The following is a 27,186-nucleotide window of genomic DNA, read 5'->3' on the forward strand; positions in this document are numbered from 1 at the left end:
ATAAAGCTCAGTGATGCAGACACTCTGGAAACATAAAGAAATGTACAACATTTATTTTCTACATGCACATCAGAGCCAAATGGTTAATAATACACAGTGTAAGTACATGAACCAGCAGTTAGGGAGGTTCTCCTGAAATTCCAGAGTATTAATCAACAATATGTTCAGATAAGATTTCACTGCCTTATTTTATTTTTAATTTACATTGTGGTCAGAGCCATGAAACCAGATATGAACTGATCAGCTGATACCCAGAGTGTTTGATAAGAGTTGTTATGGTTTGTCAGGCCCTACCTTCACATATAACAGCTGATTTGGGAACACATCAGCCTTTGGTAGAGGTCTGCACACTTGTTCTCTGCATGCATCATCGTTCTGGCCACCGCTGATTGGCTCAGTTAATTACCTGAGCCCAGCCAGAGGAAAGAAGATATGCTTGAAAAGGTTGCCCTGACCCACTCTGTTAGACGGATGTGCCGCCATACGGCTGAAATTCATTTGTGGTTTTCCCCCAGAACTTTTTCCACGTGTTAGTGTCTTCATATCTATTAATGCTGAAGTTTCTGAAATTTTCAGACCTGATTTCCTGTGAGGTGACGACCCTCGGTGCAGCGAAGCGTTCCATGTGGATGAACGAGAAGCCTGAATCAGAAACAGACTTCAGTTCTTCCGTTTTAATACTTTGGCTCAGAGAGTTTCCATAGAGCTGAGCTCACTATGAGGACTGATGTCACTTTAATAGTATGTGCTACTGTGATTAAAAACTACTGTTTCATTGGCAAATGATAAGCCTTAATAATGTTTTTGAGGCCAGTGTGCCAGAAGCTGCGGTTCCTCTGGCTTCATAAGCAGGTCAGTCCTCACAGACCCCTGAGTTAGAATGAGGCTTAAAAGCAATGAAGACAGACGAGTGCAGAAGGGAAGTCTGTGGATAGTTTCCACATTCACAACAACTCTATGCATTTTTATAACTGTCTCTGCTGTTTGGATGACAAAGAGCACCGATGAAGGAGGCTGCAGCCACGAGCCGTCTGCTCGGCCTCATCTCGCTGAGCTGGACCTCTTTACTAGGTTTGTGCTGTTTGTGCATGTTGGAGCATTTTAAGGGAATCATGTATCTGTGTATGTGCGCTGGACCCTTATGGATGCAGCTTAACCAGCTTCTCAGCATTATTTTATAACATAGTTCTCCATCTCCTCTTCAAAACGTGGCTCCAAGAAAGCAGCACGGTAACAGCCAAAATGCTAACGTCAGATCTGAAGAGGTCCACAGCTAATGAGTGACATCACAGTGGCTACATCCATCATTCTTTTTTTACTGTGATGAATAAAAGGTAAGGGTCGCTGGTTCAAATCCAGGCTGGCTGGGGCCTTTCTGTGTGGAGGTTCTCCCCATGACTGTACTGGTTCTCTCCAGGTGGTCTGGCTTTCTCCCTCAGTCCAAAGACATGCTTGTTAGTTACAGCGATGATGCTAAATTGGCCGTAAGTGTGAATGTGAGTGTGAATGGTGTCTCTCTCTGTCTGTTAACCCTGTGATGGACTCTTCCAGGATGTACCCCGCCTACTGCCCTGTGACAGCTGGGATAGGCTCCATCTCCCTGGGAACGCTGAGTTGGAAAACATGGACGGATTGACTGTGGTAGTCACAATAAAGTCCTTGATTGCTGCAGACACTTAGTAAAACCACAGATGTTACAAAAGGACGCAGCCTCAGCGTCTAAACAGTGAAGTCATGTCAGAGGTACCTTAAGCCTGCATTCTACCTAATGGCCACCAGGAGGCAACTCCTCTGAGCTCTCCTTCAATAGCAGCTTATGAGAAAATGATCCTGCGGCTCACCTGAGTTCCTACTTCAACTTTAAACATTTTCCTCATAGGTTTATGGTCTCAGGCTCTAGCTTGAAGTCTTATTATTTGTGGATTACAATAAAGGTTTCAGGTGTGACCTCTTGCTGTGTCCAGTTTCACAACACCGAGATGGCGACGGCCAAAATACTCAGCTCAGAACCTCAGAACAGAACTTCACTGATCAGTGGGCGGTGTGGTGGTGGCCACGCCCATCTTATGCTCTTATACACTCACTGGACACATTATTAGGTACACCTTGCTTGTATCAGTTTGGACCTCCTTTTCTTTTGTGGCAGCGTAGATTCATCACGGCGCTGGAAGCATTCCTCAGAGAAGTTCGCCCACAGTGACATGATAGCATCACACAGCTGCTGCAGGTTTATCAGCTGCACATCCATGATACAACTCTCCTGTTCCCCCACATCCTTAACTGTGGAGGCTGTTGGAGTACAGTGGGGGTCACTGTCATGTTCAAGAAAGCAGTGTGAGGTGATGTGAGCTTTGAGATATGGTGTGTTGTGTGGTCATGAAGTGATAGAGTTTGTTATAAGACACAAAAAGCACACAGTAGGTAATTTGTCTCCATTTATTTCTCAACAGAAGTGCAATCAGCCTCCTCACAGATAATCAGCTGGAGCACACGCTGCTGCTGCTTTAGGGAAAAACACTGAAACCTGCCATGATATGTCTCCAATTTCCTGGATGGATTATAAATAATCTGACATGTAGCACAGTTTACTTTCACCTTTGACCTTTGTTCAGTAGTGAAGAAGATTCTCAAAAGACTGCTGGTGGTTTCCAGCTACAGCCGTTCACATTTTCAAATGCATCTTACCACCATGCAGACAATACAGCTCTTAAATCAGTCAACTTAAAGTTGCAACACTAAAGCCAGAACCACTTATATCGCTGCCTGAAGTTGCCTCCATCAAACTCCAGCTCAGGGCCGCAGCTGAAGGAGGGGTTTCCCACCCTGAGGCCCCCGGGCTCCTGAAGGATGGTGGGATCAAATGTTCCTGCAGCAGGGCCTCTCCTCTGTGCTCTCTGGTTTAGGGCTGTTCAGGGACACCGCGCTCACGGTGCCTCGCACCACTCCCTTACTGCTTGCCTTCTTGTGAATTTCTAATGGCATGAAGTCGACATACATAATTACATCATGATGCCACAGAAAGAAAAGCAAATTACACAAGCAGTAATACCGTGCTTCAAAAGCCACCACAGCAGTAACTTTTTCCCACTGATGGGGTGTCACTGCCCAAGCTAGGACTAGATCCATGCATTTCCACCATAATAAAATCAGCTCGCACTCTTAGGTCTGAGTTCCTGTCTGTGCCATGCATCTGTCTGAGGACTGGGGGGCGACTGATGGTGGCTGAAGGCTCACAGCTCTGGTTTCTGCAGATTCTTATAAAAGGCAGCTCCATACATACAGTCATGTGAAAAAGACACACATGACTCCACACGCACGTTCCACATGTGCAGCCATGTGAAACACTAAATGTTTCAATAGTTTTCTTTAACCAGTCACTTTCTGTATGATGTTGTGAATCTTTCACATTGTTGTGGAGACATTTTCAGCCTTCTTCGTTGTGTTGCTTCAGTTCAGTGAGGTTTGTGGGTGTTTATGCACGACTCTTAAAGTCCCGCCACAGTGTTTCAGTCTGGTTTGTTCTTTTTTTTCCCAAACCGCCCATATTTGTTCAGCCTTTTTCTAATTATGAACTTTAACATTTAACATGCTGACTGCAGAGTCTCAGCTCTTTGGGAGTTTCACTCCTGGGATGATTGGCATTTGCCTTAAATATTTTCCATGGATAACCTTTCTAACTGTGGAATAATGGAGCTTAAATATTCTGGAAATGTGCTAACACACACCTGAATGCTCCAGACCAGCAAGCCCATCAGCAGCACCTGCCCCCCCCCCCAATGCTATGCAGGTAGAAAGCATGTGAAATCTTTCTTTATTACACGACTGTATCTGATTACTCAGCAGAACTCAGTTCTACTTTTATTTCATTCTTGGTTCCAACTGTCTTTCATTTACTGTCTTTCCATCTATCCATTGTCCTCCACTTAGTATTTTCAGGGTTTTGTGTGTGTGTGTGTGTGGGGTGGGGGGGGGGGGGGGGGGGGGGCTGGAGCCTATTCCAGCTGACTAGGGCCAGAGGCGGGGTCACCAGCCTGTTGGCCAACACACAGAGACAAACAACCATTCACGCCTATGGTGACCAATGAACCTAACCCCAGGAGGAAACCATGCAGACACGGGGAGAACATGAGAGACCTCGGCCAAGGTGGAATCGAACCAGGACCTTGTAGCTGTGAGGCAGCAGTACTAACCACCACTCCACTGTGCCGCCCTGTTTACTGTCTTTTTAGTTGTATTTAAATCATTTTAAGCTTTTTTACTGCATAATTTTTGTGTTCTTTTAACTTTAGATTCTTTATTTTTGGCCTTCTTGTTTCTCTTTCACATTTGTTTGAGTTTGTCTTCTGTGAAGCACTTCTCTGTGAAAAGCAACATATAAATAAAAAGCATTTGACTTCCTGCTGTTTTTGGAACAAAAGTCAGACAGAGGAACTGACCATGGGGTGGAAAAAGAGGTAAGAGTAAAGCTAATGTACACATAATAAATGTACAGAAACACTAAACATATCAACAAAATAGAAACATATGAAGCACGTAAAGGAAGAATTACCTGTTAAGACACTGTTGAATGCTGCTTCCACATTTGTGGAGTCCAAGGCCGAAGTTTCCAGGAATAAAAGGCCGTTCTTCTCTGTGATGATAATAATACAGATGTTGTTCATTAAATTCACATCTGTGATTTTTCTACTTTGTCAGATTTTGCCTCTACTTTTAAAACTGGGAACAAATGTTGTAATAACATGGCGTACTGCATCTTTAATCAAACACAATTAGAGGCGCGAAGATTTAACGAGAATTGGACTTGATTTCATAGAGACGCAGAAACTTTCTCCACTTTTATCAACAGCAGAAGTGAAAACACAAAGATTTTCACAAAAGCTGAAAGTCAAAGGTGTTTCACTTTAAATGCGTTCTCCTCCTTTTCTCTAAAGTGAAATGTTGAGCTTTCACGTTTGCTTTTGTGCTTACATGAACACGTGCGCTAATTTCCAGGTTTCACACCTGCTGACTTCGTACCTGAGAAGTCTTTGGCCTCCTCAGTGGGCACAGATCTCTCTGACTCCAGGTCAGTCTTGTTGCCCACCAGCATTACCACGATCTGGGGGTCAGCGTGTTCGTAAAGCTCCTTTAGCCAGCGTTCCACGCTCTCATAGGTGAGGTGTTTGGTGATGTCATAAACCAGCAGGGCTCCAACAGCGCCTCTGTAATACCTGTTAGGATGAGGCAGTTATACAGTTATACACAGATATCTTTATACTTGCAGTGATTCTATTTGTAAATGAAACTAAAACCAACGCTCTTCACTCTCACATTCCTGCTCATAAGAAGGGTGTAGGCGGACATATGGACCCAAACCCTGATGCCTTTAGCACCAGCAGTGGCCAACAATGGAGGGATAATAGGCAGTTCCTGCTGCTGTCCATTGAAATAAATTAATTAATGACTGCTGATTGCTCTGAAGTTATAACCAGTCAGTACTTCCCTGACAATTACATTTCTGCTCCCCTCTTCCAGCAGCATAATTAATTCCACTTTAATAGGTTTTAGCTGCTTGTTACAGCACAAATGGGAAATTCCATGGGACTGAGAATTTGCATACTAGAATAAGTTGGCAAGTAATTACTCAAAAAGCCAAGCTGTCAGAAAAGAGCTAATCCAGCGGTGTAGCATATCCTCAGATTTCCCCATGTCTTAAAAATAAAACTGACATGGTTCTATTGTTTTAAAAGCCGTTTCCACACTCTTAATCCTTCTAGTTTAATTAAGGGAGGAAAAAATACTGAATCAGTTAGACGAGAGAACCACTCAAGGCTGCGTGTTCAAAGGAACGTCGGCATTCCCACCAAGTGGGTTTTAAATGTGGAAAAGAGAGAGGAGCCGAGAATGTGCAGGTGGTTTTTCAGGTAATGTGGGAGTAACAGAGGATCAGTGCCTGTCCTTGCAGGTGTTTTGGCTGACAACAGCACCACTTTAAATGCCAACATGCAGGTTTGCACAACAACTATGCTGCATGAAAACAAGCGTGTGTCTGATGTGGGCCAATGTGGACTTTGTAGGTCTGTGAAATGGGACCGATATGTTTCAGCAGCCGGTGCATCACAGCACTGATGCTAAGAGACACCTTTGTGTAATGTTGACACTGTGGTGACACCCGCGAAGAGAAGGCACTGATTTTTCCTCGTTACAGCTCAGCTGAGGGAGACACCGTCGTGCCATGTTGTTGTCACGAGCACGAGCCTTTGGTCACGCCTCCTCCTGCACTATGATGTGATTATGTTCTGCTCTTACATGAAGGTTTGTGGACTTTACTTTTTGTTCCTCTGACTTGGTCATGATTACAGAGACGTCACTGCTGAGTTAGTCAGATGTGATGTGCTGCATTTTGGTTCCATTATATTTAACAGCTGATATCTTCAAAGGTATTCATATGTTAGCAGTTCACGAAACGCTCTCAGTGGACGTTACACTGCAAAGACCCTACAATGTTAGAGAGAGAGTCCAGGAATCAGATCAGATCCCCTGTGAGCCACACTTGGCGACAGTGAGGAGGAAGAACTGCCTTTCTACAGGAAGACACCTCCAACAGCACTACAAGCAAGATAAAAATATGTACATTACATTTCAGGGTGAACGGTTTCTTTTTGGGGTGGATCTGAGGTGTTGCTAGGAGGATTAGAAAGCTGTGCTGGGTTTTGATGCTTACGCAGAAGTGATGGCGCGGTATCGCTCCAGCCCGGCCGTATCCCAGATCTGAGCTTTGATGGTGAAGCTGTTGAGCTGCACCGTCCGTGTGCTGAACTCCACCCCGATGGTTGTGCGACTGTCGTGGTTAAATTCATTCTTGGTGAAGCGGGACAACAGATTGCTCTTTCCTACACCAGACTCTCCTATGAGAACCACTGCAGGGAACAAACAGCAGTTTGAATGTGACTTTTTAAACATTTTTCTCACACTCAGTCATTGCTAAACCAACAAAGCCGATCCTCCGAGGCCCGCTTCATCCTGTACAGCCAGTCCTGACTGATGCCGAGGTGTGTCTTCTCTAGTTGCTTCATAATTGGGCTAATTACACAATCAGGAAATAACTTTGTTGTGAAAGAGTTAATGATTTGAAGTGAAGCATGCAGCTGAATTTTCTATGATGATGCTCAGAACAGCGTTCAGCAGTGAAGCTGTGCAGCACGCATCTTAAATCTTTGGTCGCTCGTTGTTCTTGGTGTGACTGGTTAAAACGATTCCAAATCCAGTGGAACGAGTTCAGCTGCTACTTCCTTTAATTTTTGCCAGAGCGACCGACCCACTGAGTAAACAGGAGAAGTAACACAGACGCCACCTGTGCACATTTTGGTGACTAATGTTTGGGTTTCAGTTGTTAAGTAGTTGACTCAGAGAGATAAAGAGGTGTGGCTTAATTGGCACAAATAGAAATGTCTGACCACACAGAAGAAATGGGACCTGTGAATACCTGGATAAGCTGCAGTCACACCTTACAGTGATCCAAAATCTTGTGACAACTAAGCCCTTAATGATGGTGTTTGGATGTTTGGGAGAGGGACGAGCTCAGAGAACTGATAAACACCAAAAGCAGCATCAGCTCTGGTTTCAACCAACTCCTGACAACAACTGAAGTGAACTTGCTCGAGGTTTGCGGCATCTTTGTGAACCCCATCTTGTTACCCCATCATCGTTCAACAAGGAGATACAAAGTCAGCAACTCAGCATTTGTCAGCTGCTGAATTCAGCACGTCTTTGGAGACAGTGGTTAGATCCATTTGAACCGCAGAGACACTCAGCAGGGGGAAAGTTATTATTTCATCAAGTGTTCATTTCTATAAGTTGGAAAAAGATCCCCACCTTGAGCACATATTGGACCTGTAACATATTCACCTGCACGGTGAACCCTGGGAAAACGTTCTCACCATGAGATCTCGTTTTAGTACCTGCTCTTCATGCAACGTGTTCGTTTCCACCTGCTGGAAAAGCTGCTGTGAGTTCAAATGCTGGAGCAGTTACTAATTTAACTTTGGAGTGAGACTGTTTTCTTAACTTTTCCTGTTTTCCAGGCTTGTGGATGAACTTTGACCCTTATCTAACATTGCTAACAGCTTCTTAAAATGCTAAAAAAAGTAAAACAACAATAACAACGGAGCAAACTCCATCTGCTGTTTAGGATTCACTGAAAGCAGAAAAGCTAATGAATGCTGGGAGACTGTTTTCTGCTGTTTCCCTGAATCCACATCAGTCGGACTCTGAGAATGAATTTTATTTTTACAGGTCCAGGAAATAAAAACTGATATTTCTCCTAAAACCTGCCGAGTCCCAAAAAAAGCTAAAAACACAAATAAGTACAAACGTGCACGTTTAACCTGGAGTCTGCACACACACACACACTCACACACACACGCACACACACACGCACACACACACACACACACACACACACACACACACGCACACACACACACGCACACACACACACGCACACACGCACACACACACACGCACACACACACGCACACACACACACACACACACGCACACACACACACACACACACACACACGCACACACACACACGCACACACACACACGCACACACGCACACACACACACGCACACACACACACACACACACGCACACACACACCGTCTCCTTGACAACTGAGTAACTTCTAATGCAAACAATACCCCAGGTTTCCATGGTAATACTGCTGTGCTGGGACGAGGGGGCCAAAAGCTTAAATTTTCACAGCGTTCATGACCTTCAGGACTGGATACGGTCGCTGCACTGAACTCAACGCTTTTCTTTTTTTTTTGCATGTTGATGATGGAAAAGTTTTTTCAAAAGAAAAACCAAAATCTGGCACCGCGCTCTCTGCCATTAATTACTCTCAGCTTTCCTTATTTAATATGTTAGCACACATGAGGCATGCTGAAAACTGTGATATCAGTTCACCTTTTGTTTGAGCCAATAACCTGCTTAAATATGCATGTTCAATCACTACAGTCATTTTGGATCAGTTTCAGTCACTTTGAGTTACCTGAACTTTAATGGTTCTCAGGTGTTTTTGTCCCTGCACAGTTTTATTCTGACTGCAAACAGGAGGGCGGGCAACACTAACATTAAGTAGCCACAGCACGTCCAAACCAAAGGAAGAAATATATCATAACTTACTCGGATAATTATGATATCCACAGAAGTTTCAGGAATGCTTTATACCATAATTTATTATCAGATTTTGAGTAAAAATACTATAAAAAAGATGCGCCCATGTTGATGAGTACAGGCAGAACTTCCTTTGCTTTTTCATGCTTTTAAATTTTACATATATGTTTGTGTCCCCTGAACCCACCTTCAAATTTACAGCCATGCTTAATAATACCATAAACACAGTAAATTTTCATAATGGCACCATTTTAAAGGGTTAATATTAAAACGAGTCAGATATAAAGTTTGTATATAAGCTTGTTGATTTCATACAACAGTGTCAGGAACATTAAATGTTTGTGCATACAGGCTAAAGTAAGTCAAGCCTTCAGATTTGTGATGTGAAGATTAATACTACAACGAGTGTCCACAGAAGCACAAGATTTTTAAAGCCTAATTGTTTTGGGGGGGCAGTGATGAGCTGCTCCAGTTCCTTTCTGCCTGAATGATGGCTCACAGTGAGACTTTCAGTGCACTATATAGGGTGTGGTGATAGTGTGCATCTGGAGAGCACTACATAGCGGCGAGTGGTGAGCCACACCTATCTTTGCTCACACCTAAGGCCAATTAACCAATTAACCTACAAGTCTTTGGCAGGAAGCTGGGGCAGCTGGGACAACCTCAGTGCAGAGCAGCAGGTTCAGACCCAGAACACTGATGCGGTCAGGCGGCAGTGCAAACCGCTACGCTGCCCTGTGGTTTTCTATGAAGGAAATTTGCATCTCATTGGCTGGAGGACTTTTTCACAACAGGTTATTTGTGCTGGCACAGCAGGTTTTACTGCACTAACGATGACCCAGCTTCATTAAGTCATTGTGCACTGTGCATGCTGCTCCAGTGCCGAGACCCTTCTCAGGTAGAAGCAGCAGTCATTAATGTGATGAATACACCTGTGACTGTGCCCTGATTACTGTCTGCTGTGGAAACACTGGAAGGAGCAGCAAACACACACGTGCAGGTTTTGGTCAAAATTGGGACTAAAATCCAAATAAATGTTTATCGATTTGATTGTGAAAAGCTGTTTTTGTCCTTTGAACTGTTTAAAGGTTTTGTTTTCATCATTGCAGAGGCTGTCATGTTCCTGAAGCTGATTTTTGGGCACTTCTGACTTTGATAGCAAAATGGAAATGTGGAGGCAGAATAATAAGATCTACATCATACACTCCCATCTGGTATCAAGACAGAGACATTGTGTGTGTTAATCATTAGGTTACTGAGCTGGCCCTGGTGGCCTTGAAGGCAAATTAAGCAGGAAGGGGGTCAGTGTGTGGAGCCCAGGATGAATAGTTGCTGCTGGAGTATCTTAATAAAGAAAAAGGATAAATGAGTTATTAGGGCCCATCGTTCTGATTACGCTGTTTTTTGGAGCCTGATGTAAAGTTGAGCAGGAGAGCGTCACTGCCATTTGGGTCTTCTGATTTTTCTCCCTTTATTGCAGCCTAGTCGGGTCCAGCAGGAACCGGCTCCACGCAGACGATGGAAGGCTGGTATGGATAAAATACCGAGTTCTGAACAGGATTATTATTAATACATGCTATTAATGCTGCTGTTTTTAATAAGAGAACATGATTTGTTTTTACAGTGAAGGTTCACAACAACACACTTGCAGACGAGTTATTCTTGTTGCCATCCTGATTTGAACAATAACCCCTATTATCATGTGTGTTTGCAGAAACAATGTGATATCACTGCAGTACGACTCAGCTTTGCAGTATTTCACCTGAAACTTACTGTACGTGCAGACTGTTAGTCATGCACTACTGTGTACTGTTTATTACTAATCTACTGCACACACACACCTCATGTTTGTTCCTGGAAACTGCAGTTAATCATAAACAAGGAAGCATCATTAGAGAGTCAAATGGGACATCAGTATATGGTACCTTTCTAACTTTAGGAATGTACCTGCGGACTGAGCAGGCAGGAAAACATGTACTCACCCTTAAAGACAAAGTTGTAGGCCTCATCTGACCCCATGTTTTGTCCATTCAGTGTCGCCCCCTCCCAGTTTACAGCAGTCTGATCACAGGATGCAAGATGACACTGAGCAGAGGCCAAAAACCAGCCTGACTTCAGGGACGGAAACCGCTGCAAAAACAAGGTTTTAACACCAGCGCCAGTCGCCAGCTGTCTGCTCTTCACCGCCCGTCCCCTCCTGTGAGCGCTCAGGGAAAGCTGGCTTGTTTAAACAGGACATGTGGAGCGTATCCAGGTCGCTCTCCTGCAGCAGGCGGGGTCTGAGGCAGGGAGTGTCCAAGTAATGTTGCTGGTGCGGGGCAGGTTGGACAGGTGGGGCCAGCGGCAGGTACAGCTGAGGTGGACTCTCAGGCGCCCCCTGGTGGAGCAGATTACCGGAGGACGCTGGGACGGAGCTCACGTGCTCTTTCAATAAAGCTTTCCTTTACATCACCACGCCTATCACATCATTTCCTGTCTATCTAGCAAAGCCCCCCCCCCCATTAAGTTCAAACAGACCTTATAATTTTTGTCTATTGTATTTGGTTAAATAGTTCTTATTTTAATGCCTTTTCATTGTGGATTCCTGTTATAGCTTTTTAACTGCTAAAGATCTCTTTCAGCAGGGGTGGGGTCCAGAGGTGCTTCATCATGAACATGTTTGTGAGTGGATGGATTAGCAGACAGTTGATAACACCAGCACCACTCCAATGTTAAAATAACTGTAGGTCTCTATTAAACACACACACGGTACAGGAAACAAATGAAGTCCAGACGTGCAAAAACATCTGATTAAAATGTCAATTTAAAAGTAAACAGAAAACCAAAATAAAAAGTATATGAAACACATTCAAATAAAACCATTAAATAAGAAATTAAAGTTGAATGAACAGCTGTTATTAAATCTCATGAATACAGATGACCCTGACCCTCGAGACCCTGAACGAGGACCAACTAAAAGGACAGAAACCGAGCAGCAGCCTGAGTAACGGACACGTTAGTGCTGACATGAAAATAAAAACCAGACAAAAGTAAGGACTGAACTTTATTTAGAAGGAAAACAATTTGTTAAAAATAGAAAGTGATCTGATGCTGAGGATGCTCCGTCTGACTCAGCAGGACTGTTTTCACTTTAAAAACAGGTTCCTAACCTAAAACCTGTCACCTTTGTCTTCCTGTCTATTTATTCCTCGCAGGTTTTTGGACTCTTTAGTTTGAAGCATGTCGAGGCCCCTGACGGTCAAACCGACCTCCAAAAATATCATCAAAATTAATTCCAGTGACTGCATCAAAATTTTCAAACACATTTTCAGTTCTCATTTCCTTGCTGGGATGTTGTTCCCAGACCATGACCACAGATTCAGGGGGGGGATTTTTAAGCTGTGACCTTCAGTATTTATTTCTCTGTCAGCCTGCTCAGATTGGCATAAAGACACAACTGTGTGAATTTAATACCATTTTTTTATTATTTAACACCTCTGAAGTAAAACAAATGTTCTTAACTTCATCTCACTGTACAGAAAGTTTCCATCCACCTTTTTTTTTTCCTGACGGGATTCAAAATGTTCCCATTTCTGTGGATCTGCGATCAGCGCGTCAGAGGACGGACCGAGAGAGCGTCTGATAATGGAATCACTCAGCTGACAGGAGAAGGGGACATATTCACAAGGAGGGAGAGGAGTTACCACACACACACACACACACACACACACACACACACACACTTAGTGAAGAAGCAGAATGGTACAGTAGTCCATGTGTGACTTTGATCACATGACAAAAGCATCCAGAAGAGCGTGAGTCACGTTTCCACTATGATGCAGCCACTTGAGTTAAAGGTTCCTCCAGATACTGCACCAGCGCTTCTGCCTACAATCACAACACATACAGCATGAATATGAGCACATATCTCAATGTGATAAGCACAATCTGTACAGAAGAGACAGGAGCTGCTGTACTGCACGCTTTCTGATTTGCACTTGGAGTTAGGTCATAGTCGTATCGACCAATCACGTCTGAGCGGGCTTTGGCTGCATGCAGGCTAATGTGGAGAACCAAACGGGGGACTATTTTCATTGGCTAATATCTGACAGTGATTCTGCTTTTTCTTTAGTCAGCTTCTTTGAATTTATCTGCATTTGTGAGAAAGATGGAACGATCAGTCAGATGTGTGTTATCTGCCATGTGGACATCCTGAACACAAAATGAGCCAGCTTCTGGAGACTGTCAGCAGATTAGCTGGAGCATATATCTGAGATATCACCCATACGTACTCTGACTCAAGCTGTGACTATGAGACCTCGTTTAAAGCTGGCTGAGTCACAAAGACAGGACTGGCTGACTGACTTCTGAGTAAGTCTTTCTTCATCCCGCAGAAAAGCAGGTATCTACACTCTCACCTTGGCTTTAAGCATGCCGAAGCCCACGGTTTCTTTGGCGTACATACACAGCAGCAGGTTGGCTACACGGGTGATGGCCACTCTTCCCTCCTGAGAGAGAAAAAAAATGTTAGACAAGGCGACGATAGTGTCACTGTTATCTCAATTTCCTACATATTCATCACCATCCTTTAGCCCATCTCATGCAAACCCTTCACATATAAAGATGTTATTCATAGGTGGGGCAGGGCGCTCCTTACCATACAGTCCATGAGAATGAATTTGAGCTTGTCCTCATTAAAGGCTTGGTGGCCGTTCTTGTCGTAAGCTGCCCAGATGTTGCTGGCGATAGCAGCTGTGACTCGAGCGTCGGTGTCCCCGTAGCCAGAGTAGGCCAGGAGGGAGCCTTCATTATTCAGCAAGCTGGTGAAAGGTGGGAGATCAAATGGTTTGACCTTAAACTTTCACAAAGGTTCAAAGTTACCAATCTAAACGTAATATACAGTTTAAAGAGAGGGAACGACACTGAAATATGTTTTACTTATGCAGGAATTCCTGTTATATAATCCTGTTACAGGGTTACCCTGAGATTTCCTACTGCGCAGTAAGCTAACGTTAGACGTACAAACAAGCAAACTCGGAGCTTCCAAAGTCAGTTAAAACTCCACTATCAGTTTAAAGGCTAATGTGAAAACCAGTTTATACAAAACCTACAATGGTGTCACTTAGTAATCAATCAATTTTAACTAAAGTACTTCCTGTTCAAAATAGGATTTTGGTGATTCATGCAAGCACAGCTGGTTCACACACACCTGAAAAACATAATAGTAATGCAGGAAAACCCCTGATAATGACATTTACTATAATTACGTTAATTTCTAAAACATTTAAAACCACAACCTAGCCTCTGGGACACGACAATGAACATTTTTAAGTAATTTAATATAATTTATATGCGGAACGACTGAGCTGTTGAGCAGCTTCATTAACTGTAAAATAAATGGAGTTAGCAGGGAGAGCCAGGCCTGAATTTACAGTCTGTGCTGCTGTGAAAAGTGGTTTATTTGGCCCGCAGTAATTACACTCAGTTCGTCGGGGTATCGAGGAGAGTCTTAACATTCAGATACCTCCGTCTGTTAGTGACAGAGCCCCCGCTGTGACCGTAAAATGGGCCCAAACAGCCAGCAGCGGTTAGCCTGCTGCTAGCTCGTACTCACAGAGTGCTCTGGACTCCGTTGGTGTTCGCCTGGCTGAGGACCTGCGTCAGCGCCTTCGGCCGCAACATGCTAACAGCTACCGTAACACACCTGCACGGACACACTCACTAAATGTTACGGGACTAAATAAATACAGCTTTGAAGCGCCAAACTGCTCAGAAACACACAACCGAGTCAGCTGATTCGGCTTCCATTTCCGGGTGCGGTCGCAATGCATCATGGGAAATGGAGTCATTTAAATCCCAACAACACGCGCATGAGGGCCAGTGAAGGTTAAGCGTGGGAGTGAGGGGATGGAGGCTAGGAGGGGGTACAATAAACAAGAAAATAATTTATGAGAACAAAAATAGGAAAATTTCATTTTAAAACTTAAATCAAAGCATTGCAAATTTTTGAGAAAAAAAATTAATAAAAAAAAACTGGCTCAAAAGAACAAAAATTGTGAAAAAACGTGAAAAAATAGTTTTTAAGCCTCATTTTCCTGTTTCCTTCCTGTCCTGTTACACTCTGTTTTTATTTTTAAAGGCCTCTCTTTCTCCCTTACATTTACCAGTATTACAGTTTCACAGAGAAGCTTACTTTGCCTTTTAATTACTCACTCTGACAGGTAGAACCCAGATTATTATAATGTTATATGTAACATTTGAATATTTTTAAAAACTTGCTCCTTATAATACTTAAAACATGACAAACATGTTGGAGCCAAGTTGCTTAAAGAGCAGGTGTGGGTGTGGGTTTCTTTCCCTGATTTAAATAATAATGCAGGTCCAGCTGGTTCCTGCTCATAGAATCTGTATGATGGCCTGCTTTGCTCATGGGTTTACAGCAATTTTCATTTCTGCATATAGCTCCAGAGAGCTTTACGAATACTGGGATCTCCCTGAAAGTTGTTAGTTACACATCATTTCTCGCACCGTTGTTCCCCGACAGCTCTTTGGTTTCTGTTCTTACGCAGTTTATTTAACCAATCAACTTGTGCTTGATCATCTATGATCACGAGCTTTGGGTAGTGACCGAAAGAACGAGATCGTGGATACAAGCGGCAGAAACGAGCTTCCTCTGAAGGGTGGCTGACCTCTCCCTTAGAGAGAGGGTGAGGAGTGCAGTCATTCAGGAGGGGCTCAGATTAGAGCCGCTGCTCCTCCACATTGAAAGGAGCCATTGAAAGGAAGACTAAACTGAAAAGAATAAACTTGAGGTGACAAATACACAAAGTGACTGAAAATGAGCTCCAGCCATATTTGAACTTCCTCCAACGTGTATTTTTCCTGTCTTCCAAATAACCACGGCATCATCTTTGTACCTGTTAACACTGTGTTTTTGTTATGGACAGTTTACTCTCACAGAAGATGCTGATTTTAATATTTCGAGCTTACTGGACATTAAACATGTCTTTAAAACAACAACATCATTCAAGCATTTTGAGACCACACGGTGGGCTTTTTGCACCAAAGCAGAAGCTGAAGTTATGGCCTCAGTTACAGTGCAAAGGGTCAATAAGCAGCTCCATATTTTCAAAGCGTGGGTGATCGTTATCTACTAATCTGCTGGCCAACAGCACTACACCCAGTCAGATAAGTTCAGCCATCAGCAGCATGCCTCTCTGAACAAAGGACCTGCTATCGCTTTTGATTAAACTTAGCAAACAGTACTCTCACTGCAGTCACTCACATCCTCCATCTGTGGTAAAATTCCCTGTTTTAGAGTCAGAAGTTGGACTGGAGTGAGTCTTACCTGCTTCACCCTTTTTTTCTCTTTGCTGCATTTCTTACATTGGAGGGAATCAGATCCAATGTGACCTGCTTCTTGTTCCAGTCACAGGACCCAGCTTCTCAAACACCACAATCTGTGCAAACATTTAAAGACCTTGAAAGATTATTCAGTTTGTGGCCCACACCCAGGATTTTTGAGATAACTGAGAAATATAAGTTACAGATCGTTGCTGCTCTGCCTGTTGGCTGTGAAATATTCCTGACTACAAGGTAGAGCAGACACCTCCAACAAAATAACCAGAATCTTCCACCTGTATTGCACAATTGATTTGTATGTTTTCTTTCTTTCAAATTAAGAGATTTTGCTGTGATAAAATGCATAACTTATCCTTTTATTTTTAGTGAAGCAGATCGCTCACACTTCTGCAAGATGAACGCTGGTGACAAGCGTCTGCTTTTTCACTTCATTCTTCTGTCTGCCATGTAAGTGTCTTATGAGATTAAAACTCAAGAATAAATAGTTTTTAACTGATTTTGGCATTATTGAAACAAATCTTCTAATCTCCAGGGTTTTGTGCCGTGCCAAAGACTCTTTCTTCAACAACAATGGAAACCTCATAATCCCGGGCTCCTACAATATTCCATGGATGGCTGGCATTCAGGATTTCCGCTCCCTCTCTCTCATCACCATCCCCGGCACTCACGATAGCATGGCCCTGTACGGAGGCCCGGAGGCTGAATGCCAGGCCCTGTCTCTGCGGGATCAGCTGAAAGCCGGGATTCGTTTCCTGGATCTCAAAGTGTTTGGACTGGGTGACACCCTCTACGTCATGCACGGGGTGATGTACCAGCGCAGCACACTCAGAGATGTTCTGGACACTGTTAGAGGCTTCCTGTCTGAGTTCAGGAGCGAGGCTGTGCTCATTAGAGTGGTGCCCGAGTCCTTTGAGAAGAAGCAGGTCGATGAAATGGTGCAGAGCCTGATTGGTAATGACAAACATGTGTGGGTGAACTCTGGCATGCCGAATATGGGCCAGGTGAGGGGCAAAATTGTGTTTTTGCAGAAAAACACATTTACACTTGGAATTCCCCTCATAGATACAGACGGGAAAAGCAGCAATAAGGTTAGCAACGTTAAAGATAAAGACAACATTATAATCAAACAGCTGAACCAAGCCAGCGCGGCCTGTGGGGGCTATAACGCTGTGCTGACTTACACAAGTGGTACTGGGTTTGGCACTCTGTGGGGAATGTTTCTGACTCCGAAAAGAGTGGCAGAAAAGGTGAACCCATGGCTCAATCAGTACCTCAGGCAGTTTTATCCGGATCATCCCAGACCATGCTTTGGAATTATTGCCATGGACTTCCCCGGCTTTGACCTTATTCAAACTGTTATCAATTTAAACTGGTGGTGAAGAAGCTTTAAACAGCACGCACCCCCTGATCCAGAGTCAGAGCTAAAATCTGATGCGCTACTATGAACTTGTTCCTGCATCATTTCTGTCATCCTTCTGCAGAAACTTTGATGAAACTGTTTCCTGAACAGTGGAACAGCAAAGCTTCTGCTGATGTTCATTTTGACTGAAGTATAATCAGTAAATCAATCAGTCTGATTTTATGGGCTCTTCTTCATTATGAAACCCGTGTTTGAGGCTGTGTTTCATCTCAGTAACAGTGGGTGGGGTGTAATGCTAATTTAATGAACTCTTTGAATGCAGATTCAGACTTTTAGATTAAGTAAATGTAATTAAAAAAAATGCAGTTTTTTCTTTAATGTACATCATGTGTTTAATGGTAAACTCAGGCAAACTGCAAAGTGCTATAACACATACTTAATATGCTATTAAATGTGCAAAGTATGATTTCAAAAACTAAATAAATGCATGAATGACTGAATCAATAAAATGTGACAAATTTGTATTTCTGATTTGCTTTTCTTCTTTATTTGTCCCATTACTCCATATATTTCACATGCTCTTTAATTTTGGCATCTTTGGTCCTCCGTACTACACTGTTTGCTGCATTAACATGTTACATGTCAGAGTTGTATTTTATTACATATGGCGTATACATAAAAACGTTTATAATTTCCTCCTTCAGGATTGTTCAGCTCAAAAAGGACTTGAAGCCAACAACTGTCCATCTGAACTGCGATCGAACTCATTTCCACCGGCCATCTAATAAATAAGGCACTGCGGCTCTGTGGTCTAGTGGTTAGCATTCATTTTACATGTGAAAGAGCCCCAGTTTGAGACCGGGAGGAGACACAACCTCAGCCTCAGGGGGTCACGAGCTCGTGCACTCCTGGCGCTGGTCCGGATAAATGGGAGGGTCGTGCCATGAAGGACATTCAGTGTAAAGTGTGGGCTGAATCAGATATACAGGCCCATCCTCTGTGGTGATCACTTGGGAAAAAAGGGATCGGCCCAAAGTCTTATAACAAAAATCAACCTCTTGCTTTGACACCATCAAGTTTAAGTTTGAGTGCTGCATCCAGAATAACAGGTACGTCTTTGTGCTGTGCAATAAACTCCTTTACAGTTTAATAATCTAAATTATATTCATGCCCCTGTTCTTCACATCTGCAGACCTCTTGAAGTCCATTGCAGGGACCCTACAATTATCAGACTAGTAAAAGTGCTGCATTGCATGAAAGCATGAGTCCTGTTCTCTGTGTAAGGAAACACGTTCTGAAACAAGCACGATGAAGACGTTCACGTTTTACAGAGCGCAGTGGAAACTTCACACGCAGAACTTTTGTGCTAATTAAAAGCACTCGCTCGTTTGTGTGTGTTTGTGCGAGGGTCACAACACATTTTGTGAGTAATCGATGCAGAAATGTATTAACCCTTTATTGTAAATGTTGAACTGCAATGGATTTCACCTGTTAGTTTCCTTATCAGCTGTCCCATCACACTGTGAGCCTCTGAGCTGTCGTCTAATAATACACCAAACGCATACATTTATTTTTGTGTGTTTTACAGCTGACAAATATCAATAAACACTCTTAAACACTAAAATGAAGAAACACTTTCATGATCCCAGTCTCAAACTTTTTGAATGATAAATTTTAAATATATTTTACAAATATTATTTATATGACGATGATGATGGTGATTCAACAAACCACTGCTGGGGGAAGTCACCACACAACCTACATAAAGAAGTAAAACCATCAGAACTTCTTGGTTGGAGAAATTTGGACTCATCATCTCTAAAGTTGCAGTCGTTGTGACGCCACCTTTTCTCGAGCTGTTAGGGGCCATTCTGCCAGGACTTTTGATTCAGTCTTTTGTTTTTATGCTCACTTTTCTTTGTGTTTAGCTGAATGTTCAGCTGAGCAGGATTAAGGTTTCTCTATGACTTCCACAGAGGAGGAGACTTCTGGTAACAGGTTTGGCCCGTTCATCTGCTTCCTGATTGCACAGTAATAATCACCTTTATTTTTTCTGGCAGATTGCTGAAATTTTCTTTCTACTTTAACAGGTAAGTTTTCATATTTGCTTCAGGTGTGTTAGGGAAAATCTCTGTGTACTTTGTCTATTAATTTGTAATCTTGATTCTATTTAAATAGCCTTCCTTGTAATGTGACTCTTGCTTGTTTCCTCTTTGGCCCTTTTGGGACGTGAGGCTGCTCCCCTCGTGTGCTGATACCTTGTCGTGGTAGGGCAGCTTGTGTGTCTCAGTGACCTTTGAGAGCTTGAGCTCCTGGCAGGTTTAACCAAGCTGAGCAGGTTTCAGGGTAGAGGCCAGACAAAACTCAGCACCTGGTCCTCCAGGTTGAAGGTTGGATGTAGGCCTAACAACCCTACTCTGTAAAAACAATACCTTGTTACAGGAACCGTAAGAGCACCTTGGGTCTCTGTGGGTCTCTTTGTGTTGTTGTGTTGATCATGTGACATTGTTAACTGTATGTATTGACAGGGGAATTAAATATTAATGAAAAATGGTGCATCAGCAAAACAGCTGGTTGAAACTTTGTACATTTGGTCAACCAAGTGATTTCTCAGATATGCTAATCTGAAAGTGTTGGTTGAACCCGCACCTGCTCAACTTGCTTGTTTCATTAAACCAGACATGGCAGGAGTTCCCTTCTAATCATTGAAAATTTCATTACTAATGTGCTAAACAAGTTTCTTGCATCACACTTTGCCCAAGGTGGTCACTGAGAGAAAACTCACCTGTTACAAGGATAAATTAGAACCAATTAAATTACATGAAATGAGAGAGATTGCTTTACTTTGGTGTGTTTTAATTGATGTCTATTTTTAGATCTCACTAGAAAAGTGCTGATTGCCTTGCTTGCCCTGACTGCATGCTACACAGGTAGTATACTGTATGAGTCTAAGTGATGAATATCAAACCACACACAGCCTGCACTGCACTGCATCAAAAACATGCCTCCAAACTTTTCCTTTCTCTGAGTGCAACAGTACAATCTGAAAATGTCCACCAAGATTTTAACAAAACCTGTGAATTAGCTGACCCAAACACAAGACTCGCTTTACCCCACTCCAATAAAATTTCAGGACCATAGAAGTTATTATTTATTTCAAAATTATTTCTCATAATAATGAGCATAAGAATGATAAGAATAAGCTCATCCATCCAGTTTCTGCCACTTATCCAGGGGCAGCAGTCTCAGAAGAGATGCCCAGACTTCCCTGTCCCGAGCCACGCTCCAGCTCATCCATGGGGACACCCAGCCATCTCTCCGGCATATCCTGGGTGTGCCCCAGGGTCTCCTCCTGGTAATACATGCCCAATGCACCTCACCTTGGAGGAGTCCAGAAGGAATCCTAGTCAGATTCCTGAACAACCTTAACTGGCTCCTTTCAGTGTGGAGGAGTAGGATCTCATGACCATAAAGTGAGGGTAGGACCGTAGATTGACTGGAAAATCATCAGCTTTGCTTTTACAGTCAGATCTATCTTTATTTGTAACAGACTAGTACAGCATCAGCATCACTGCAGACACTGCACCAGTCTGTCAGTTGATCTCCTGCTCCACTCTCCCCTCACCTGTGAACAAGACCCCGAGATACTTGAACTCCTCCACTTGGGGCAGTAACTCATCCCTAACCCAGAGTGAGTGCTCCACCCTTTTCCAGCAGAGGACCGTGAAGACTTATAGGTGCCAATTCTTATCCCAGCCTCTTCACCAAAGCAGAAACCCGCCGCTGCTGCTTTCCTTGGCCGAGAAATTCAATCCCAGGTCTTGCTATAGTCGTATACTATGGTATATTATGGTCGTGTAGGGATTAAATGGCCTGCAGGTTGCTCCGTGTGTTGCTCCAGGGCTTCACTGAACAGCCAAGTGTTTGCTTCTATGTTTCCTAGGGCCGTCTAAATACATCTGACACCCCTGTCTTCTCTTATAGCTTTGGTTTGTGTTCTGCCATTTCTGCATAGCTGTGGCCTTAATCTGACTGAACTAACTGAAATGATTATCTGCTGTCTTTCAGGCTCCCGGGTGTCCAAGCAGGATGTCTGTGACTGTGTCCAAAGCTGATGGGATCACTGTGTTTACTTTAACCTATGACTCCCACAGTGCTTGGCCTCCTTTGTGCCAGATACTGAAGAACCTTTGCTGCAGTCCAGTGTGCAGCACTGTGTCTAAGTACACTGTGTCTAAGCGCCTGAGTGGGGTCCAGAGAGACCGTCAGGCAGTGCTGGGGGTGAGCAGCCTTCAACCCTTCATTGTGTAAAATTTGTGCTGTTCTTCCTTACTGAATTCCTACTGAAGCTATTTATTCTCTTGGCCCTAAATGATGTCACTTAGAGAGGAAATCCTTATATGGCCATTTCATGCACACAGCTTCACACACACCTTCAGCCCCCCTGCTGTACACCAACAAATGTTCAAAAGATAATGAAAAATTTGACTTTGAACCACAAATCATGCAAAGCTACTCTAGCAGAGCCCCAAAAAGGAGGAAATGAGCTGAGTGGGTCCACTTTAATGAACACCATGGAAACAGTAGATACGCAGCGTGCTCTGCAGCCACGTTTGTTGTTCATTCTGTGCTTCCTGTCTCACAGGCTCTGCAGATTATGGTCGGCCTGCTCAGTGTTGGACTGGGAGTTATCCTCTCCTGTGCTCACTATAACTTTTTGGGTTCAGTAGGTTGTGCCAACTTCCCGTATTGGTCAGGAACACTGGTAAGGTCTCTCCAGCTTTCTGGCACACCTGACTCCTCCTAGACTACATGCAGTTAAGGCAGGAGGTGTTTGGACAGTTTCATTTTGCCTCTGTACACCACTGAAGTGGATCTTAAATTAAAAAAAAAAATCAAGATGTGATTGAAGCATTTTCAGCTTTAATTTGAGGGATTTAAAAAAGTATTGAAATAACTGACATAAAATTCATTAAAATCATTAAGCTGTCCCAGAATCAGCTGAAGGTTAACCTAATGTGTTTCATCTGCACACTAATCAGAGTCAGGAGAACGAGCTTTTTAACTGAACCTCTTAGTTCCCACGACTAGCGTCTGATGAGGAAATCAAATGCAAATGTATTTACAGTCTTATGAGCTACTCAAAGCTCATAGCACCTTTATTATATACCTATGCAGCTTAGGAACTACAGGTATAAAGTCTTTATGAGAAATTATAAAACTCGATTAAAATGATTTGTGTGTGTTTGTCTAGTTCACCGTGTTTGGCATCAAAGGCCTTTTGTCTGAGAAGTACCCGGGCCCGTGTCTGGTGAGTAGTTCAGCTTCATAATATAGATATATAATATTTTCTACATACCCTTAAACAACATATGACTGAGTTAAACTTATATATGATTATGATCCAAAAAAGGGAACACTGAAAACTGTAGACGCTGCTGGCAGAAGGAACGCCGGGCTGAGAAGAACACACAGCTGAATGAAACCACAGGAGATGAGACAACGGAAGCAAAACTAAATGCAAAGCAAAATAAACAAAATAACACTAACAAAATAAAACAGGAAGTGAGAAAACACAGACACATGAATGAACTAAACACAGGAAACTGAAGGGAAGACGTAGACTCCAACAATTAGGGAACAAGACGAGATCCACCGAGAGGAAAAAATACACGAAACAATATAAACACGAAGCAAACCAAAAATCACAAAATATTTAAATAAAAGGCCAAAAAAGTTAAAACCACTGGGTAAACTGACCCAGGCCCACGACGGATGCTGTGTGCATTTATAGATTCATGTTGCGCATAAACTGACACAAGTCTTGTATTTTAGGTCAACATGATTTTGCATCTCACTGCCGTCGGTATCGCCATTGCAGCTGTTGTTCTCTACACCATAAACATAACGAGTCTAGGCTTCTCCACTGCCATCAATTGTGAAACAACTGCTGCTGACTATCTGGAGAACATCTTCCTGGAGAAATGCTGGGATGGCCAAATGCTGACAATGGTACGTTTGGGAAAGGTCGTAATGAGAGGTTTTACAGCTAAACGTATCCTCCGGTATCACTGTTTTATCTGCAGTAGCACCCCAGGGACCGGATAAACCTCTACAGTACAAGAAAGGTGTGGCTCATAACTGTATTAAATGTTACAAGACCAGCAGGAAGTATCCAAAAATGTTTCATCACTGCTAAAATGCAGCCAAAATGTGTGACTACAGAAGTCTGTTTGTGTCCCACCAGCTGCTCATGAAAGCCATCAACCTGCTGCTGATCGCTTTGTCCGGCCTGGAGGTCGGAGTCTGTGTGGCCGATCCCTTCCTGGAGATCAAAGCTCTTCTCGAGGGACCAAACGAGGTAGAATAAGGACAAAGATGTATTTACCCAGGAAATGTTACATGAACACAAAATATTTTACACGTTCACGAGAAAACGTTGCAGCTGCAATGAGGTAATTGTTTTCTGTGTGACTTTATCCATGTGGGGAGGATTTTGTCCCACTCTTCTTTATAATGCTGCTTTGATAGTATCTGCATGTGTGGTTCCCACAGTAAAGTCCAGAATGAAGTGATAACAGGTGATAAAGACAAAGACAGGCGGGCACTAAGCTGGTAAACAGATGAGGGGACGACAGGACTGTAAGCTACACTCAGAGGGCTGAAATGAGACATCGGAGGGAACAGGGACACGAGGAGACACTCACCCACAGGGGGGCAGTGACAGCAGGGCACATAATCACAAAGGAGAGAAACACAATCAGGAAGTGACATAAAGACAAGATACAGGAGAAAACTAATCTTCAGAGTAAAACAGGGAAGAACCAAATGATAAACAACACAGAAACATGCAAAACAACACAAAGAATGACTAAGAAACCATATGACTGCCACACACTGCAGACTCACAACATCCCACCTGCTTAGGCTCAGTGGGACCATCTTTACTTTAAGATTTTAGGTAGCTGAGTCTGCTCTAGGCTGCAGACGGACCGCTTCAGGAAGAAGCAGACTGATGGAGGACTGCATCAGATCACCTGACCTCCACACTCACTGAACTAAATGCAGAGGAGACGGTTTGAGACGAGTTGAAGAGCAGAGTGGAAAAAAGCTGTGATATATACTCATTCCTGTGTCCCTGCATGAAACAGCACAGTTTGTTAGAGTTTGTGTGGTCACTGTTTTTCTCTCTCAGAGCACTGATGACCCAGAGCTCAGCAAAGCCCTGCTGGAGGAACCACTGCACAGCCTGCAGCCTACACATCTGGACTCTGTGTAACGTCACATCAGAGATTCACACAGATTCAAACTGTTGTACAACTCATTCAAAGAACTTTGTGTAAACCTTTAAAAGGTGACTGGAAAATTCAGTGAGTTTAGCTCTTTGTGTGCTAACAGGAACATGATTATTGTTACTCTAATTTTTATGATTTTAATAATGACACTGTGTTACTGTTACTGACATTAGTCTTATACTTACTTATTTTACATCACTAGTTATTTGTGTGTGTGTGTGTGTGTGTGTGTGTGTGTGTGTGTGTGTGTGTGTGTGTGTGTGTGTGTGCATATCTTGAACTCATGCTCCTTAAACTCACGGCTCCCTTCACCAGCCTTCTCCAGTATGAACGGTTATTCTGCTGGGATGTTTTTCATCTTTCTTCCTGATGAGAGGAGGCGGAGCTTCTGTTTACAGGTTCCTGCTTTCCAAAAAGTGTTTGTTTCTCTGACAGGTAAGTCTTTCAGTTCTGTTTGATTGCTTTTGTGATGCAACTGTGATACTGATGATAATTATTATTATATAAATATATAAACTAAAGTTCTCATCAGTTTGTTTTCTGATGAATGTTCATATTCTTTAGAAGAGAGCACAGGACGGCGGTCACCTTAGATAATGAGAGGTTTATGTATATAAACCCTGTAATATTAAATTCATCCTTTATTTTTTAATCCATCTGGGAATAAAAAATGGAAAACTGTGGCCAGTGACGAGCTCTTTAATCGGTCCCATTTGTGTTACCAGGAAGTTAACACCTGTAAATACGGCGCTGCCTGGTTGAACGTATGAACATGATTTTAAACATCAGTAAAGGTCCAAGCTGCCATCAGGAGAATCAAACATGATGGAAATACTTCAGTTTCTGCAGTTTAAAAATAAATCTATTAATAACAGATATGATGGCTCTTCTGTACAGTTACTGATACAGACTCCACCTACACATCCTCACTTTTATTTTAAGTGTAATTCATTTTCCTAAAAAGAGGCAAAACATCCAGCTGATGGCACTGTTCATTTATTTATAATGTAGGCATGATTGTAAGTGTTTTTACTGATGTTAACCGTGTGATTCATGTCTAATACTATTTAGTAATAGTTTACGGTCAGTCCCATCGGTGTGTGTGTGTGTGTGTGTGTGTGTGTGTGTGTGTGTGTTACTGATTATTAAAATCAGGCACCTGTTCACCCTGAAGAGGAGGAGAGGGCGCTGCTATATTTTTTGGTGACTGTCACCTTTTTTGTGATCACTGAGTTTTTGATTATTATTTTTGGGTCTATTTTTATTTCATTAATAAATCTTATAAAGTATTTTTAGATCCCAGTGTATTATTACTTTTGGAGAATGGACAGCTGGTAGTTTAGCCTAAGTCTCCTGGGATGGAGTCAGATTCCTGGCTTCAGTCCTGTTTCCATCCACCAACAAAGAACCACATTTTGGGAAATGTCCCTTTTTTATAGCAGATAAAGCTCGTAAAGAACAGATCATATCTGGACAGGGAGGAAACACAAATATCTGTCAATTAGTGTTAATAGATCATTTTAGAGTTTCTGTGGGATAATTTTATCATGTTGGCATCTGTATTTACTTTCAATATTTTTATATCATGTTTTGTTACATATATTAAACACACACTCTAAGTAATGGTCACATTATATATTATTTGTCACCTATATTGTCACTCACACACTGGAGCACTGCATGCAATAGGTGGGTGGAAAAGGACTGAGGCCTGCTCTGCCCAGCCTGGTTTTTTTTCCACTAGGAGTACTGCACCCCCACTTTTTTTTAGAAATTCACCTTTGTACACAGTGCACTTTTGACACGGCCTGGGCTGAGGGGAGGTCAAGTAGCGGGGAGTGGGTGCCTTGGAAAGGGGGGCTGAGTTCGCACCTGGGCCTCTTAATGAGGCTCAGGGAGTAAGTGTGTGAATCGAGACAAGACCGCCCAAAAATGCTTCAAGTAATGAGAAAATATAGATAGAAGGGCGGGCTAGTGCCCAGGTGGGAGGTATTTTCCCATGGGAGAGCTATTTGTCATGTTAG

General features: G+C 42.9%; 2 protein-coding genes and 1 long non-coding RNA gene across 4 annotated transcripts; 1 reads left to right on the forward strand and 2 right to left on the reverse strand.

Annotated features, from left to right (window-relative positions):
- Window positions 1-2,422: 2,422 nt before the first annotated feature.
- Window positions 2,423-11,454, reverse strand: LOC115794356 (ras-related protein Rab-25-like). The gene is made up of 5 exons (XM_030749824.1): window positions 11,149-11,454; window positions 6,704-6,899; window positions 5,017-5,210; window positions 4,550-4,630; window positions 2,423-2,972 (listed from the first exon to the last, which is right to left on the reverse strand). Exons 1-5 carry the CDS (start codon window positions 11,183-11,185, stop codon window positions 2,857-2,859), a joined length of 624 nt encoding a protein of 207 aa, XP_030605684.1. The 5' UTR covers window positions 11,186-11,454; the 3' UTR covers window positions 2,423-2,856.
- On the reverse strand, window positions 8,374-14,977 carry lamtor2 (late endosomal/lysosomal adaptor, MAPK and MTOR activator 2). Of its 2 annotated transcripts, XR_004021168.1 has the most exons (5): window positions 14,760-14,977; window positions 13,803-13,965; window positions 13,564-13,653; window positions 12,850-13,033; window positions 8,374-8,390 (listed from the first exon to the last, which is right to left on the reverse strand). XR_004021168.1 is itself a non-coding variant. In XM_030749825.1 (4 exons), the coding sequence occupies exons 1-4, from the start codon at window positions 14,825-14,827 to the stop codon at window positions 12,977-12,979; spliced, it is 378 nt and encodes a 125-aa protein (XP_030605685.1). In that variant the 5' UTR covers window positions 14,828-14,977; the 3' UTR covers window positions 12,608-12,976. The 2 variants fall into 2 exon arrangements, 1 of the variants encoding a protein (XP_030605685.1); XM_030749825.1 differs by lacking the exon at window positions 8,374-8,390 and having other exon boundaries at window positions 12,608-13,033.
- On the forward strand, window positions 13,853-17,142 carry LOC115794358 (uncharacterized). The gene is made up of 3 exons (XR_004021169.1): window positions 13,853-13,975; window positions 16,874-16,954; window positions 17,040-17,142. It is a non-coding gene; the product is annotated as an uncharacterized LOC115794358 (long non-coding RNA).
- The last annotated feature ends 10,044 nt before the right edge of the window (window positions 17,143-27,186 follow it).

This window comes from Archocentrus centrarchus, chromosome 16 (genome assembly GCF_007364275.1).
Source record: "Archocentrus centrarchus isolate MPI-CPG fArcCen1 chromosome 16, fArcCen1, whole genome shotgun sequence".
Lineage (NCBI taxonomy): Eukaryota > Metazoa > Chordata > Actinopteri > Cichliformes > Cichlidae > Archocentrus > Archocentrus centrarchus.

Coding starts and splice junctions, on each gene's coding strand:
- LOC115794356 (XM_030749824.1), bottom strand. CDS start 11,185: ATGGGGTCAGATGAGGCCTACAACTTTGTCTTTAAGG. Junction 4,631..5,016: donor GGAGGCCAAAGACTTCTCAG/GTACGAAGTCAG, acceptor TTATCATCACAG/AGAAGAACGGCCTTTTATTC. Junction 2,973..4,549: donor ATTCAACAGTGTCTTAACAG/GTAATTCTTCCT, acceptor TCATGCCATTAG/AAATTCACAAGAAGGCAAGC.
- lamtor2 (XM_030749825.1), bottom strand. CDS start 14,827: ATGTTGCGGCCGAAGGCGCTGACGCAGGTCCTCAGCCAGGCGAACACC. Junction 13,654..13,802: donor TCATTCTCATGGACTGTATG/GTAAGGAGCGCC, acceptor TTTCTCTCTCAG/GAGGGAAGAGTGGCCATCAC. Junction 13,034..13,563: donor TCGGCATGCTTAAAGCCAAG/GTGAGAGTGTAG, acceptor TTGTGATTGTAG/GCAGAAGCGCTGGTGCAGTA.